At 36.7% G+C, this 17,906-nt stretch overlaps 1 protein-coding gene across 5 annotated transcripts in view; it reads right to left on the reverse strand.

Annotated features, from left to right (window-relative positions):
• Positions 1–224: 224 nt before the first annotated feature.
• LOC139684978 (uncharacterized) overlaps positions 225–17,906 on the reverse strand; it is a 39,316-nt gene continuing 21,634 nt past the window's right edge. For all 5 annotated transcript variants that reach the window (XM_071581447.1, XM_071581446.1, XM_071581450.1 and 2 more), the window contains 5 exons: positions 8,443–8,600; positions 7,171–7,213; positions 3,674–3,860; positions 1,870–2,005; positions 225–1,132 (listed from right to left, as the gene is read on the reverse strand). In XM_071581447.1, the coding sequence (XP_071437548.1) occupies positions 1,033–1,132; positions 1,870–2,005; positions 3,674–3,860; positions 7,171–7,213; positions 8,443–8,600 (624 nt within the window). In that variant the 3' untranslated portion in view covers positions 225–1,032. The remainder of the gene's footprint in view (positions 1,133–1,869; positions 2,006–3,673; positions 3,861–7,170; positions 7,214–8,442; positions 8,601–17,906) is intronic.

The raw sequence follows: 17,906 nt of genomic DNA on the forward strand, positions 1-17,906 counted from the left end.
ACCAGTGTGTCCTTGGACATTTTCATTTACTAAACTTAACACTGATGTTCTTTAAGTTCAAAAGTGGACATGTTTTCTGTTTGTGCTCTGGGAATTATCAGAAGTGTTTCAGTTGATTTTTTTTAACAACTAAGCACTTTTATCTATGCTTCTAGTATTATCAAGATGTTATAAGATTTATTACAGGATAACTGTCATATATATTAGAAAACTGAGAGCTTTTTTACTGAAAAATTACTAAACATGAGATTTGCTTAAAATATCTTTTATAAACTACAAACAAAATATTATTAAGAAAACTGTTTCATTAGTTTGCATACAGACTCATTTCTAACCCATTTTAAACCCACACATTTTTACTTATTGTTTCTACTGCTAATTAATTGCGCTCTAGCCTGGTTTGAAAGGATGTTCTTTATGACTCAAAGCCACAAATGTAATTAATGGGATGCACACTGCTGTTGCAGGTATGAGTTTCTAAAGTGCTAAGCATGACAGGCATGATCCTAATTTGTAATCATGTTAATCTTTAAACAGAGAGAGGAACAAGGCAATCTATTTGACTGATGGGTTTGGATTTGGAGTATTCTGCAGACTTCACATCTCAGCCTTAGACTGCATGCATAATGTTATGAAAACTAGAGAAAAAGTATATTTGGTGTATGCTGAAATTCCAGTGTGCTTTTTGCTATGGTGCAGTTGCTCAGGAAGAGAATGGGTGTGGTCACTCTGCTTGTAGCTTTATCCTACCTTGTCAGGAAAGGCATGTTGTTTATTTATTTGGCTTTAAAACTTTCCACTATAAAGATCTCAAATAATTAAACAGAGACTGTATAGTACTGAAACAAAATAACGACAGTGACAAAGAAGGCAACATTGCTTTCCGTTTATTTACTAATGCTTACAAAAGTTGTGAGTGTGTAGCAATGCTAAAGATGAGCTGCTGCTAGAGCATCTGTCGAGATGAATCATAAGACATAGCATGGAATTTTAAATGCAAAACAGAACTGGGAAAAAACCTGAGCTTTCTTCTCACATCCTTGTCTCCTCCAGTGGTCTGTTCATGAAATCTTGGATTGCCTGGTGTAGGGGTAACCATTTATTAATTGAAGCTTTCAAGGCTGTAATCCACCTAGAAGAAATAAAACACCAACAGTTGTCCCTGGTCAAGTGTTTCTATGTTCTTTGAAACCGAAATGGTGTTTGTACAACTGTGCTATGAAGTTTGCTGATAATCAGGGCATTGGAGAGATGCAGAAGATGGAGGAGTTGACTATAACAACAACGTATATTCACACAGGTTTTCCAACATACTGAAAAGCTTTGTCCTTGTTCATTAAAATAAAACCCAACTAATGTAATTAGTACGCTTTAGGCAAGGACTGTTGCTGAGAGATGTGGAATTTGACTGGATTATGATGAGGGAGTTTACCTTCAGAATGTGATTTCATTGGCTAATTTTCTTAAATTAATTAAATTCTAATGATAGTCGATAGAAGTAAGTAATTCTTGGGCACAAGGAGGATACACGTTCTCTTCTCTCTAATGAAAGGTTGTCATAGTTTTTGTGTTTTGTATAATCCCCACACATAACTGTGAAAGGCACCTTATCCATGTTTTTTTCTGAACCTCAGCAAGCCAGCCTTGGTTCCAGCATTGACAAGGACAGACTTGATGACTCACATGTGCCATTAGATGTTGTACTGCAGTTTCACTGAAGCTACTGTTAAAGGAAAATCTGTGGGGGATAAGTGAAAACAGGCTGAAAAGCTGTGACTAGATCTTCCCAGGAACTACAGAGCTCCTGTGCTCCAAAAGTCTGGCAAATAAAACAGGATAAAAAACAAACACACAAAAAATTTGGTTTACCTTTTGTTTTCATTTACATTCTCCGCGCATAAGTAAAAGGTTTTAAATTCTTCAGATGGAGGCTTGAGTTCAATTACAGATCTCCTGGAGCCCAGAGACTGTTCACTCACAATATATCCCTGTAGGTAAAGGCCACCTGGAGAGGATAAAATAGCATGCATCATGTATAGTACAGATACCATTTACAGAATTACTGCCAATTGCAAGCACACCAACAAATATGGCAAACTGGATTTTCAGATGCCTTCTCTTGGATGTATTGACAGAGTTTTAGAGAATTTACACTTAAAAATGTGAAAGTTTAGTTTGGGGTTTTTTTTCTGAAATTGATTTCAAAATAGTGTAGAACAGGCTTCCTATCTAGCAAATGGCCAGCGGTAGAGTTTTATTTAGCTTTCCATTAAATAAGAAGTGGCAAAATGTATTTTCTAGCTTTTGACTCCTATCTATAAGGCTGCTTCAAGCCACTGCAAAGTCCTTTGGAAGAGTGGATTATTTCTTTCCTTTGAAAGCTAAGGGGATTTGAATTTCAACATGAAAAAAAAAATATCCTAGAGTCGGCATTGTTTGCTCTTTCTGCCAATAGTAACTGAAACATCATTGTGAAGCCACCACTAACCAGTGTGAAGGAGAGGCATTATACAGAATTTTATCTTCAGGACATTTCATTTTAGATGATTTTTGTTTGGCTCTTTTTATTTTATGTTTTCCCCTCAGACCTTACCTCAGTGCAACAGTGTTATGTGAATAGTCAAAAAGACCTGCAGAGCTAATTAATTGCAGCTGCATGTTTCCATTATTGTCTTCAGGGTCTGTGTTTTTGGGGAGTCTCACATTTACCCACAACAGCATCAAATCAATGCTCTAGTATTAAGAATTATATGAGAGAATGAGAATCTGTAGTGAAACTGCTAAAAAATGCAATATCAAGAGAGAAAACACTACCATGTACAAGAATTTCTATGTAGTAGTCTATTTAAACACCAAAAGAAAATATATTGCAGTAGGAGCATAGGCTTCGGTGTCACAAATAAATAGTTTTTGCCTTTCTGCTCATTCATTGCTTTTCTCTGGGCAAGCCTTAGCTTCAGTTTCATGTAGAGAGAAAATCCCTGGTGTTTTTGTAAGTATGGACTTTGGCAGATGAAAAGTGCAATGCAAGTGGTATAAAGTGGAGCACCTCTTGTCTGAACATGTGGCAAACAGTGTAAATGCTAAGAAAAGTTTTAGTCTTTTGATCTGAAAACTGGTTACCAAGCAAAAGTACAATTGATTTTTTTTTCTCTTTTGACTGCCAGCTTTCTTAGCACAGGGAGAAAGCATTTGCAGGTCTTGATTCATCCTTGGACCACCTTTTTTTTTTTTTTTAATAAATACTGACTTTCACAGAGCTTCTCTTGCAGGTTTTCAGTACCAGGAGTGAGCTCTACTTGCAAATGATCCCAGTAGCTTCATGTTGATTCCATGCAAAATTTGACTGCCATCAGTGGAAGTGCCTCAAGCCACCATAAAGAGTCTTGGAAGGACGGATCTTTTTTCTGATACTTGCTTCTGATGTAATGTACACAGACCCTGTCTAGTTTCAGAAAGAAAAACTCAGACCATGGGAAGAAAAGGAAAGATTGGGGTGGGGAACAAGGTAGTTGGTTGACTAAAGAGACTGAGCTTGGTCTTCTGTCACTCATTTTCATGGAACAGTATGAATTTCTTGATAAGAAACTCTAATTAATGACAAAAGTTCTGTTTGGAATCAGTGACACATTTCTGCTTCAATGACCCATGAAAATCTGGCAGCCATCCCTACCTTGGGCAGGTGTAGACCGGAGAGTGGCATAAAAGTACAAACAACCATCCTTGAGAACACAGTAGTGCTGAATCCAGACATCTTTGCTCCTGTCCAGCTGGTGGAGAAGCCCCAGGCACTCGGGATTTTTGATAGCCAAGGGTGGGAGTGTAGTGTTATGCAGAGTGACATCCACCCACACATGGTTCTGTAAAGAAAGCATGTCATGAAAACTTCTGGTAAAAACTTAAGGAGGAACTGCTGGTATGAAAAGACACGAGCTCTAGTCCTCTGCTCTGAAATCAGCTTTTGTTGTGAAAATAATTTGAAAAGTTGTGCTGGTTTAGGCTGGAATAGAGTTAATGTTCTTCACGTTAGGAAGTACGGGGAGTAGTTTGGTTTTGTGCTGAAAAGAGTGTTGATAACACAGGGATGTTTTCAATATTGCTGAGCAGGGCTTGCACAGAGCCAAGGGCCTTTCCACCTCTACCCCTCCCCATCAGCAAGGAGGTTGGGGGTGCACAAGAAGCTGGGAGAGGACACAGTCAGGACAGGTGACCAAAAGCACGTCCCAGACCATATGACATCATTCTCAGGATATTGGGGAAGAAGAAGGATGTTATTATGTGTTATTGGGGAAGAAGAAGAATGGGGGGACATCTGGAGTGATGCCAGATCACAATTACATGTGACAGAGCCTGCTCCCCTGGAGATGGCTGAACACCTGCCTGCCCATGGCACACAGGGAATGAATCCCTTGTTTTGCATTACATATTAAAGTGCCTTTATCTTAATCCACAAGTTTTCTGCTTTTACTCTTCTGATTGTCTCCCCCATTTCCACTGGGAACTCATGAGGGAGCAGCTGTGTGGGGCTGCCTACTGGGGTTAAGCTGCAATAAAAGTAAACGCTGAAAATAAAATTAGAAAATCCTATATTTGACATCAAACCGCGTCCAACTTCTAATTAGTTCTTACAACAATAACTTGCCTTTTCTACATGTATTTTATTTTTACTACATGGTTTGCGGGTACGAACAGGATTATTTTGAAGCTGTATGAAGCAGCTTTTTGAAAAAAAATTGTGTTGTTGATTGCCTGACTTTAGGAGTCTTTACTTTATGTAATCTGGCAAGACAAGGTTCACCATCTTCACTCTGAGTTCCAGAGAAAATGTGGTGGTGTCTGAGGCTGGAATACAGCACTCAGACTTGGATGAAAACACTATTGCACACAGAATGTTTACAGATACCTTCCCATCCCTTTATGGAAAGCAGGGCCTTTTCCATTATCAAAATTACTTATTGTCATTTATAGGTGAAGAAAAAGCTCAACCCATGAAACACTGCCATTGTATAGACTATTTGTATGATAAAATAATAAAACAAAAATGGGGAAAAATCATCTGTGGTGTTATTAGACCAAGTTGTCTAATGTGAGATTAAAGCATTTCTTCTTTAAATCTGGGAGTTGGTAGAATCTCAGCCTCTCCTACTGTGTTTTGTCATCTGCAATACATGTTTAGAATTCTACATCTACCATTGTCATTGTCATTTCAAATCCATGGGGACAATATGTGCAATACCAATATCTTCCAGTTTGTTTCCACAGGGACTTTCTTTTGCATTTATTTATGATATTTCTTCAGTATCCTTGACAAGGGAATGACAAAAATATGACCTGGCACAATACAGCTTTGTTACAAATGGGAAACCTGCTGAGACTTATTGCCTCAAAGTGCAGAATAGGTCTTCAGTAGTAGTAGGTATATTTTTAAAGCAGTTATCCTTGTAGATTCATTAAGAGGACATAGTGTCAGTATAATGATCTACTAAATCACTGTGTTTTAGCTCTACTGTAACACACTAGCTATTGCAAAAAGTCAGTAACAAAAAGTATAGCAAACAAAAATGAAGGAAAATATAAGCCCTTTCTATTCAACTTATTGAAAAGCCTAGTTAGAAGGAAGGTTAGAAAGTGAAAGCAACATATTAAACCAAACATTTATTTCAAAAAAAGGAAATTTTTTTTTTGCTGAAGGACAAAACTAAAAAAAAAAAAAGACAGAGCAGTAAAAAATAAGATGCAGTGGCACAGAAGGCAGCCAGTTCACTGTGATGTTAAAGGATGAATGCATGACTGATCCTTCTGTAAGTATAATGCTGGAAGTTTTTTTATACAAGTTATTTATGCATGCTACACTAAAGAACAATTCTTTTGATGTGTTTTGTGTATGTCAGCCTTTATTATTCTTTTTGGTGTAGCCTGTTTTATTGTTTCTTTTGATTAGTGTACACAATTTAAATGGTTTGATTTATTTTTGCTGTTTCAGATATGTGTTACTTCATATTCTTTTGAGAAACACTGCCAGGTAAAATACACTGGTAAATAAGTTTGGTTTTGTACTTAAAAGCTCACCTTAAAGCTAAAAGCAAAAGAAATATAGTTTGAGCAATTTCACTTCAGCAGAAAAGGAATTAAAACAACAATAACTAGCTTTCAGTATTTGGAAACCTATCACTAAACACTGCTGAAGAAATCACTCAAGCCCCCTTTTTTTTCACACTTCACTATTACAGGTTGTAATTTGTGCCTTGAGGTTTTCATATTTTTTAATTGATGATTTTATTTGCCAGAAAAGGTAGAATTTGATACTTATTCCACATTCGAGCCTGACATTTCTGTTTTTTAAAAAAATCCAAGGTGGTTCAGTAGCAAAACCTCTTCCAGAAGAGTTACAGATCAAGAGCTTATTTTCAGAAAGGGAGTCTGTCTATAGAGGGAAATAGTAAGAATTATGGGGCCAGGAAAGGGCAGACTAAAATGTCTTTGACCTCTATGATTCCCATTCTGGAAATACTAAAATTAGCTCTGCAATTCCCAGTTCAGGGACTATTGATACTGAGTTATGTTGGGCTGAGCAAGGTCTCTCAGTAGCAGCTCAACACACATCATGGCTGTATTTTTCCCAGGCACAGGGGACAGTAGAGAGCACAACTAGGTAATGCAAAGTTTATCAGGTGACTTGTCTTCATCTCTGAAAACACAGAAAATGAGAACTCAGCAATCATACCTCCCCCTTGCCCAATATTCTGTTGGAAAAAGCAGGTTGTCTGAAATTAAGGCAGGCTTGTGGGGTATAATTGTAAACATAGGACCCTTCTCTCCTTTTACTCCAATTGGTATTACCTAAGGCATAACAGTTGCTTGTAATGTCTACCCTTTCTTTTTGCCTGATATACTAATTTTAGGTTACATTTCTGAATCAGCTTTAAGCTGCTGATACCTGGAGAGGGAGTGTATTTATTCATTCCACCATATGGCAGCAAAGAATCTATGCTGTCACAATTCTGTTATGTGGCTTTTCAGTTGGAGATGACTCACAGCCCAACAGCTCAGAACAAAAGTATGGAGCTTCCATGTTGCTGTGTGCACCTGATCATGTACAAACACAGCTCCTGTCTCTCAGTCTTCTGCACAATCTGCTATACACATGCTTCTCATCTGAAAGAGCATTACCTGATGGACAGGATGCACTGCTTTCTCCATGGCCTCCAGCCACCTATAATATGACAAATTTGAGAAGATCTTAGTTTGGTAGAGCAGAACAAATATGCTTCACTACCTATTTCAATTCTTGCTGACATCTTTAATTCTTGCAGCATCTAAAGCTATGTGCAATTTTCAGAACACATTCAAGGCTTTAAGATAGAGAAGTAGTGGATTAAATCTAAACAAACATTGCTGACTCTCAGTAAGTGTCAAAGCTTGCTGTGTAACAACACATTGTAACAAATTAAGGCCATATTGCAGACAAGGGTATTGATATATTTTGAATACACTTCAACTTGTCAGACTAAGTGATAACTATTCCTGCATTTGTCATACTGCAGATCAGGAATTTGTGAGAAGCACAAAGAATCCTGGAGCCAGAAACTACAGAATAAAGCGAGCTATTTGTTGGCAAAATTGTTCTGTTGTGCTACATATAATATAAAATTCAGAAATGGAATATGCTCTGGTATTACACTGGTAAGTTATGTTAAGTAGTGGGATGAAAAAAAAAGTGTGGATAAATACCAAATGTCAACTTACTTCATAGCTTTATATTTTTGACAATTCACAATAAAACAAAGAGGAAAATAAGATTAGATTTTTGTACATTTTGAAAGGAGAACTAAAAAGTTTTTATTTGTGTTTTGGGTGATTTTAGTCTCTTTGTTTTGTCAGCTGTTGCCTTTGGGAAATGTGAAAGAGTATTTTTAAGGTCTAACTCTGTATCAAACCCAAAGTCATTGCCTCTTACCAGAACCAATATGCTTTTGTGGCACATTTGTATTTTAAAATCCTAAAATGAAAATGTGACATAAAGACAGAAAAGAAAATGTATTTACTGCTAGCATTGTCCTTGTTGGGTAGAAGAGAAATCATTTTAAACTTCCATTTGATGTAACAGTGGGAGAGAAGGCATGAGAATATGGGTGAAGCTTTAGTTCTCAAGATAAACCAAGAATTCAGAGGGATAGCAAAACATGAATGTTAAAGATTTTATTAAAAAAACCCTAAAAACAAACAAAAAAACCACCCTAAAACCAAACTATAAAATGGAAAAATAATTTTTAAGCTTCTGCAATTGAAAATTAGAAACACTATCTTCCCATAGTAGGTGACAGATTGTAAATTTTTTCCTCTACTGATCAAGGCAGCTGTTGTGAACATCCTCCAAAAATTCAGTCTCCTCTCCACACTGGAGCAACAAAACTGTCCATGTTGAAATGAAAGATCACTTACCTCTTCATTTCTTGGTTGGACGTTGCACAGAAGTAGAAACTTCTATTTCCAGTTTGAGGTATACATTTAAAAACAAATGGTTTCCCCAGACTGGTGTCAACACCAATTTCTGCTCCTTCCAACTTTGTTACTTCCAGAGGTCTGCACTTCCCTTCATCCTGCAGTCAAAAAGAATGAATGCCCAAAGTTCAGAACTAAAATGAAACTGATCCTTGTGAGATGGGTATAACCTAAGGAATATTCATTTGTAAAGCTTTTGAACCATCATAAGATTTAATGATCAGTTGTCCCAGAAGTTACAATGCAAAAGGACAAACCAGTTAAACACCTTCTAAATTTGCATCTGTGTTTTTGCTCTCTTAATTGTTTTTTGTTCATCAGAAGCCATATCTATATGCAAAAACCCCTTTTTAGGTATGTGTAGACATGTAGACTTTTCAACTATCAAGGGTTCAGCTGGGTGGTATTGGGATTTTTAGAGTGCACTGAAGAATTTAGTGTCATGGGTCTCTTTACTAATCAATGCTGTTTGGAGACTGGGTTTATGCTGAAAACCTCATATTATATGTGTAGATGTAGGCAACAAAGGCTTAAATTTGAGAATAGTGAATATTTTAAAAGGCTGATTCGAGTTGCTTTGAGAAGCTGCTGTAAATATAATTCTGTTCATAATCCTTCCCTACAATTCAAACAACTTTGAACAGAGAGCACTTCGAAACCTTTTTGCTTGTTCCTGATGGTGTTAAAGCTCTTTGAGACTGAAGGGCATTACCAATGTCTTTCCCTGTGTGAGTTATAAAGAGCCATTAAGCTCCTTAATGCAGGTAGGTAGGTGAAGCAGTTTATTCCCCCACTTATTTCCCAGCTAAGCTCCCCTCAAAAACACATCTTAACTAAAAAAAACCAAAAAAACCCAACAACAACAAAAAAACCTTTAGCTGTGTTTTAAACAAATTCTTAGACCCTTTGCTTTGAAGATCTGTGACTGGAGGCCTGACAATTGCATCAAATTTGGTAGCAATAAAATGAAAAACATGAGTTAATGCTGAAACATATGAAAAACATTAGTGCTGTTTGCAAAATACACAGATGGTGAAGCCTTACAGAATAAAATTGGTTGACTATTGGGAGTTAATTAAATTTTGTCAGGAGGAACTGAATTTTAAATACCCCATGCAATTTTCTCTTACCCTAAATATAAATATACATAGCTTTCCATAAAAAAAAGCACTTGTGGGAATTAGATCATTAAATACTTAATTGTATGCTCACTGGTACATGTAATTATGCCTTTGTCATACATGAATTTTCTGTAGTAACAAAATAACCCCTTATGCTGACAAAAATATAAATAAACATTAATGAGTGTGTCCTACATTTTTATGCTTTTTTCTATTTCTACTTTTTTTTTAATGCTAAACTAATGTTTTTAAATGTAAAACTGAAGAAGATGAGGGATGACCCTGAGATTAGCTCAGTTGGTTAAAACTTGGTTGCAATAATGCCAAGGTCATGGGTTCAATCCCCTGTGTGGGCCATTGACTTAAGAGTTGGACTCGATGATCCTTGTGGGTCCCTTCCAGCTCAGAATAGTCTGTGATTCTGTGATTCTGTGAAATCCTGAAAGTTGTCAGTGCCATGTGACCTACTTTACTTATAATGCCTTCAAACACAAAACTACATTGCAGAGACAGCATAACCAAAATACAAATTCAGGCTCTGAATTCTATTCCGAATGCAAAGCATAGTAAGTGCTGTGCTGGTGAAATGTTATTCAGCAGAATCCTGTCCATGGTCTGAGTTCTTCTGACTGCCCTGGCCTGCAGGCAATGGTCACTGCAGATACTGAAATCACTGAATACTATTATTGCTCCTCCTTATAAACTTACTTTATGTGTCTAGAAGGAATACACACAGACATTCTGTGGCATCGAAAATTATACATGTCCACTGTATTTCAAACAAACACATCTAGGAAAGGAGTAAGACAGATCTGAGGCATTGAAAGTGAGATCAAATTGACTAATAGACAGCCATGCTCTCCTAATTCTGACAATCTGGATCACAGAATCATAAAAGCATTAAGGTTGGAAAAGACCTCCATGATCATGATGTCAAACTGTTTGCTCAGCACCAGCAGGTTCTCTGCTAAACCGTGGCCTATGTACCACATCCTCACCTTTGTAAGGGAGTATTTCTTTTCAATCATGTGGCTTTCACAAATAACACATTGAGATAATTCCTTTGACAATTATACCTTTGCTGCAAGAGGTGACTAAGGTATATTTCTGAAAACAAAACAAAACAAAACAGAACAAAACAAAAAACAAAAGCATTTTCTTATGCCTGTTGACTGAAGTATAACCCTCTGATGATACTGTCTTTATGGAACCTAATATAACTATGTGATGCACAGTATATACCATGCGGATTTTAAATGAACTAACTCAAATTTCAGCCACTATTGTTCCACTCTGCACTAAACTAATATTTTTTTTTCCCCTCAAGGTCATGATCTGCTACTTCATGTGTTCTTGGCTGTCTGCAGTATCAAACATGGATGAACTTCTCTGTGTAGAAGGCAAAAAGCAGGTGCTGCTTTGGTGAAGGCCATTCTAAGAAGGGTATAAACATCTGAAGCAACCCTTCCCATGCTACTAGTTTTCCTAAGATCATCTGAATTTTAGGAGAAATGTTTCTGGAAAAAAAAATTAAAATATTAAACAATGTATAATGATCCGAAACAGAAATAAGAAAGAAACAAAAAATAGAAAATTAGACTTCACCTTTCTTTATTGTATGAAATGCTCATTAAGGTACCGCACATTGCCCTACTTAATTTGATGTAAGTAATTGCAGAAGCTGAACACCATTCATAATATTTCCTGGGTGATTCACTGTATTCAAAGGAGTTTGAGCAGAGTTATATTTGCTACTGCAGTTAAACTCCTTTATATATTAGAAAGGAGAATGTGAAAGGATATATGAAAATTTCATACTATTTGCAGTGAAAGAAATAAAAAGTAACATCAGGAATAGCTATGAAAAGAAATTAAAATTAAGATACAAAAGAGTCTGCAAGTACTAGGAAAACAGAATAAAAGTAACTTTAGAGAAAATATGAAGAAATGTATACACAATGTGAAAACTGAGCAGTGCTAGAAAGCAGAAAAGGAAGTCTGGCTCAGCTGAGAGAGTGGCACTGGACAGTGTAAAGCAGCTGCCCCCAGGTCACTGGGTCAGATTGGTTTCAGGTCAGAAGTGGCATGACTGAATTTTTGACTGTTTGAAAACTGCCTCCTGGGTGTCCCCCAGTGTTCTGAAAACAGACATCACTTAAATGAGACAGGAAGTGGAACTATTTGTTTTCCTTTTGAATCTTATTCCTCATTTGCCTAACTCTCTCCTTCACAGCTGATGTGGACACAACCCTCCATAGCACTCAGCTTGCAGCATTTTCCCCATCTGTTATTTTCTGGTTTTCTCTGACCAGCTCCTCCCTGAGGTCCGGTGATGCTTGCTTAGTAATATCACTAAAATCCTCCCCTCTCTGTCTTTTTCTCTAGTCACTCTACTTTGTGGTAGGCTCACAGTCTTTAGGAAGTTATAGCTAGAGCCTGTTTGCATTTATTCCTTCTTTGAGCAAGGCACATTGGTGCAAAGAAGAAAATAAGGCTTTTTATCTGTTTTTTTTCCTACATATGTTTCCTTTTCCCTTGAGGAAAGGGCTTGCATATGTGAGCTCTAGACTCCAAAACTGTTCATATGGCATTTTTTGCCAGTAGAGAGGAATTTAGTTAGCTTTTAATTTTGTTTTCTTTTAAACAATTTACATCTAAACTACAGAGATTAGAAACATACCAATGAAAAAGCTCCTCTGATTAGAAGAACCTAATTATCCTTCACATATAGGTGAAATAGATTAATCTTCACATTCCAGTTCTTTTGTTGAGGTTGAATAATTTGCTGCGATTAATTGCACAAAAGGTAATCAACAGTTTGCAGGACCAAGTCTCATAGGAAGAACTATTGATTGGGTTGAAATTCTGAGCAACTTCAGTCAGATCAAATAACATGTCTGAGTATGACTCTTCTCTGGTTTAGGGTATGCAATCTGTTAGTAGAGCAAAATTAACATGCATATCCTATCAGCTAGTGTTCTTTCTCATTTGTCAATAGAAATAATACAGTGGATGTATTGGAGACAGTGGATTGAGCAGGTTCTTAAATATAAATTGAAAAATATTTTCTGGAGCCAAGGGAGTCATAGAAAACGTAGAGAATTCAGATTGTACACAAGCTCTAAATAATGTGGCAGCTCCTAAACTATGAGGATAGAGCTCTAAGCAAGAATGAAGAACAAAAAGAAGTGGTATCTTTATGAGCAACAGCTCAGACTTAAATCTATTTTTAGCTAAGCCTTTTATGTAAAGTGATTATGCTTAGCAATGAACACACAGGCTTGTTCAATAAAACAAAGGACTGAATGTTTGTCATAGATTGAAATATTGTGCAGGGTCTGCACATGGCTGGCAGAGGATTTCTTTCTTGGTGTTATAATTGGATTCTGTATGCATCACAGACATGAACATAATTTAGAAGCAACTTTTTCTCTTCTGTTCCACTGGGAACACTCTTAAGAGTGCACACAATCAACCTGCAGAAAGTACTGTAATGTCTGAGTCACAAAATTCTTGTAAATACACTTTCTGTAGAATTCTATATTCCCACATCCAGAGAACACAAGGAGAAATAAAAGGAAACATTTAATTCTACATTTAAATTTATCCCTTCATGTACAGAAAACTTTCATTTGTTGTGAGAGGCCTGATGGAAAGGGATCTGCTTTGATGTGAGTAAAAAGAAATGGAAGGATGGTATCCAGCTGTTTACATAAAATATATAAAAGATTATAATGAATCTTATTTGAAATAAAAAGAACAAGTTAATTGTAATGTTGTTTCCAGGTGTTCTGAATAATACCTAGTAGAAATATATCCTACTAGAGATGTGTAAGGAACAGCAATTTTCTTCACAGGGACACCACTAATTAAAGAATGTTCAGTGAGGAAAGCATTCTGCTGTTCAGACAAAGTGAAGGTTATGAACCCCTTTGAATGCAAATAAGACTGTATAATTAGTATCTATGCAATTCTTAATTGCCAATGTGTTGGCTACATTTCAGTGCAATAAAAAGAGAAACAGAATGGTGAAATGGACTGGGTCCATAATGGAAAGAGGTATATGACCTAACAGCTGATAATTGAGGTGATGTAGTAGGTGTTTACCAGTTTGAGGTCTAATTGCTTTTGGACGTTAAGAAATGCATGTCTTTGTTCCCACTACCCTCTCAGCTTTGAGACACTTTGTCTTAACCACTCACACTGTGTCTCGAGCTTCCTACAGGCATTATACTTGTGAGCCTAAGAAAAGCAAATCATAGTTCTTTTTAAAACTGACATTAATAAATATAATCACAATGAAGACTGTCCTTCGTTGCTGCCACAGTGAGAGTCCTTCTCAGGAGTATGTGTTGCAGTTTTCCTGCAGAGTGTTTCAGAACATTACAAACATGAACTATCACAAAGACCATTTCTCTGACACTTGAGGCTACACATCAATGTGAATTTGCTCATTATTCACACTTCAGTCTCTCACTACAGTTGAATGTCTAAAACATGCTCTTTTCTACTCTCCAGACAACAATTTTCAACCTAATGGTTTCTTCCAACTTAACTGGTCCTGCTTCCTTCCTATTCCTATTAGAGTTTCTTCTTTTGACTTTCCTGCTTGAAGTCCACACAAAATGCTGTCAGCAAACTCCTACTCTTTAGACATTTATTCCTAATTACTATTATTCCACATAATTCTTAGCTGGGGGAATTGCAGAGTAAAATGGAATATATGACAAAAGTAATATAAGGACCTGATAGAGCTAGTTTGACTAGAATCCATGAGTCTCTGACTTCTGGAAAAGAAGTCTCCAGGGCAGATACATTAATAACACTTTCTGGTTTGGAGACAGGCCTCTTTAGAGTTTCTCCTAGACCATAACAACAATGACAGTTATTTCTTAATTTATTTTTTGGGTGCTGGGTGGATTATCTGCCTGGCTAACCTCTTTACCAGGGTCCTCCTATGTCAAAGGAGCTGGAAATCATTCCTAGAAACACAGCAACATGAAAATGAGAGATGAGCCAGGGCATAGTCACAAACATGATATTGCATTAATTCTTTCAATTTTATCAACTCTACAATTTTTTTCCTCTTTTTTTGATCCACAAAAATCAGTCATTATACAGATTTTATTTTTTTAATGTATCCAGTCTTACATAGCAAGAAAGCAATGGTTAATTGAAACTAGGAAAATATGGCTTTTACTGGCACTTTTAGTGGTTTTGTAAATTCCAGTACTTAATTAGCTGAACTCCTTACATGATGAATATTTGTAATGAGGAATTTTGGGAATCAGATTTTTGACTATAATGCCTTCTTCATCCTGTGCTCCTCTACTAAGCCTAGAGTACTGGTACCTTTCCAGCAGGTATGTCCTCATGCTAGAGGAATATATGCCCTTAGTGGCCTGTTTGTTCCCAGGCCCCAGAAATTATGTTCCTTCTCTTTAATGAATCTTCAAACCCAGCATTTTTTTATCCTGAAGACTGGAGCATATTTTAAGGTTTTCAAGTTAGCTGTCATGTTCTAAAAGTGACTTGCTGATGACAGCTCAGAGATTTAACACATTGAAATGACACTCTGCTGCTGTGGGTAAATTGCTTTTGCTGCGTTACTGGTCTCATGCAAAGCTGATAGAGCTCTGTTCTGTACTGAAGACTTCCCACAGACATTTTGTGGCAACATTGCAGGCCTTTTACTATGCTGAGCAGCAAATTGTACTTCAAGAGGAGCAGATGTTATCTGCAAAGAAAGGATCAATGCTTGGCTATGCTGATGTGCTGTCAGCTTTCCCTGAAAAAATGTGTTAAGTTGAAGCACAAGAAATTTGATTGCTTGTATTTGCCTTAGGGTAGGATTTAAGTGTGCGTTCCTTATCTGGTTTTGCATAATATCCAGATATTTTTCCTTTACGAGAAAAACTAGGCATGTTGACAAAGGAGGAAATAAGATGTTTGAGAAGATCCAGTGGCCTGGACAATAGAGGATTAGAACTGTAGAGTGTATACGGGAACTACACAGTAGCTAAGTGTAGGCAAAAATATTATAAATAATTTTAACTTTATCTCATCTCAGTAATTTACAGAAAACATGGTTCTAACTCAATGTGTCAAATATTTCTCCTCTGTGGTGGCAAACATTGCTACATTGACTGAAGTGAAAAATATGTTTTAGTTACTTTACACAGATTGTAGAGTCAAGGACAGTGGCAGCATCTGAGGGAAAAGAAAATGACCACACATATGAAGTGACTGAATGTCTGCAATAGCCATCACTTCACAGTCATGTGACTGGCTAGAGACAACTCCCAAAGTGCAGCAGTTACATGGGTGAGATGAATGTAAAAATCTCCAGAAACATCAGTTTCCTTTTTAATGTAGGTGTGGGAAGAGGAAAGTTCAGGATGGATAACTTCTGGTTGTAAATAGCAATGATGAGGAAATCTCTCCGTTTGTTGATATGGACTAGAGCAGAGATGAAACACCATTTTCTTTCTGCACTACAGAATGTTATATGCAACATTTCTGGCACAAATAAAAAGCCCAGTTGTCTTCTTACACAAGTGGAAATCAGGCATGACTTTGCTGGAGTCACTGGAAATACACAACAGGTTATTGCTTTTAACAACAGAATCCCTGGAAATTGCTTACTCTGTTTGTTGGATACTCATAAGCAGTTTATCCTGAACATTTTATTGTCTCCCTGAAGTACTCTTGCCTTCAGTGAACTGTTTTAAAGGACAGTGTAGATTCAGATAAGTGGTCAAATTTTTCTGCCTGAGTCAAGGCCTGGAACATAACATTTCCAATTTAATCATGCAGCTGACTTGTTAAAGGCTGTGTTAAACTATGAACACTATTTGTAATTCCCTTAGAAGAAAGAGGGGGATGAGCAATCTTCTTTTTATATCCTGACAGAAACCATACCAAAAGAAATAAGTGGCAGTGAGTCCAACTGAGCTCCATCTTACTTCATTTGGGCATTGTAGCAAAAAGCTGTATTTTAATTTAAATATCTTTCTGTTTCTCTTACTAAATGACTCTTCAGAGTACTCTGTAAGCATCACACAGTGAAGAAAGTCCTCGTGCTTTTAGTTGCAAAAACAGTACTGCAATATTTCCAAGTACTACTTAGAGCCCAGAGACAGAGAGGCAGCAGCTGGCAAAAAATGGTATGAAATAATTTAAAAAGTGATTGAATGGCACTGGTCTTGGATAATGCAAAAAAGCAAGCCGTAATTGGTTATTACTATAAAATATTTATGCAGCGCTTTAAATTTAATTACTCTTTTTAAGAAAAAGCAAATGCATGGCTAAAAAGCCATCAGATCATAAAGTTTGCATGATTGAAATGTTCATTTTCTCAGTTCAGTAAATGAGCCAGTAGAGAAAAAAATAATTAAAAGGGAACAGCTAGATGAAAGGAATAAATAAAAAATTAATTAAATATTAGAGAATGCAAGATTATGGGGTACCTTCTAGTCCTCAATCCCATTTATCCAGCACTCTGTCTTCAGAGATACTTAATTGAAGAATGTTTAAAAGACATAACTAGAAATATTTCTTAACATTTCAGGAGTCTGATGACGGACCTGATTAGGAAAAAATAAAATCTTCTTCCCAAAATATGTTCCTACATGTTTTTATCTTTTTTAATTGTGAAGTTTTTTACTTGGTTTTGTTTTGAAACCAGAAAAAGTAGTGCTGAAATAACGACAGGGGAAAGCCAGACTGCTTTGTTCCATGCAGCATAACCCTGACTGGGTGCCTCATGTGTGTACCATGGCAGATACAGAGAAACAAGACTACCAGATATTCTGGTGGGCATACTATGTGGACAGAGAACTGTAGAGGAGCAAGCTCTTCCTATAATTTTTAATTACCTTTCTCAAAATGTCTTTTTCCATAGAAGTGTTTGGGTTTGATCCAGAAGCTTAAATATTGCCTGGATATGTAAATGCAGTGCCTCATGTGAATTCTTTTCTTTGTTTTAACAGTGTTGTCCATGAAAATCTATGCTAAGGATCAGATCCCCAGGAGGATGTACCAGAAGGTATTGGAGGGGGGGTACCAGAGATCTTGAACTATAGAAAAAGACTAACCCTTGCAGTCCTCACAGTACAGTCTTTGGGAACTACTGCATAAGCACCTTTCAGGTAAATATAATTTGGTTTTTAGGTTTCAGTAAAAAGGAAAAAATTTCAAGTGAGAATTTCACGGGAGTAGCTCTACTATTAATGTAAAAATGACTAAACAGGCTAATACATAACAACATAAGTGAAGTACATA

The sequence above is a fragment of the Pithys albifrons genome, chromosome Z, assembly GCF_047495875.1.
Source record: "Pithys albifrons albifrons isolate INPA30051 chromosome Z, PitAlb_v1, whole genome shotgun sequence".
Lineage (NCBI taxonomy): Eukaryota > Metazoa > Chordata > Aves > Passeriformes > Thamnophilidae > Pithys > Pithys albifrons.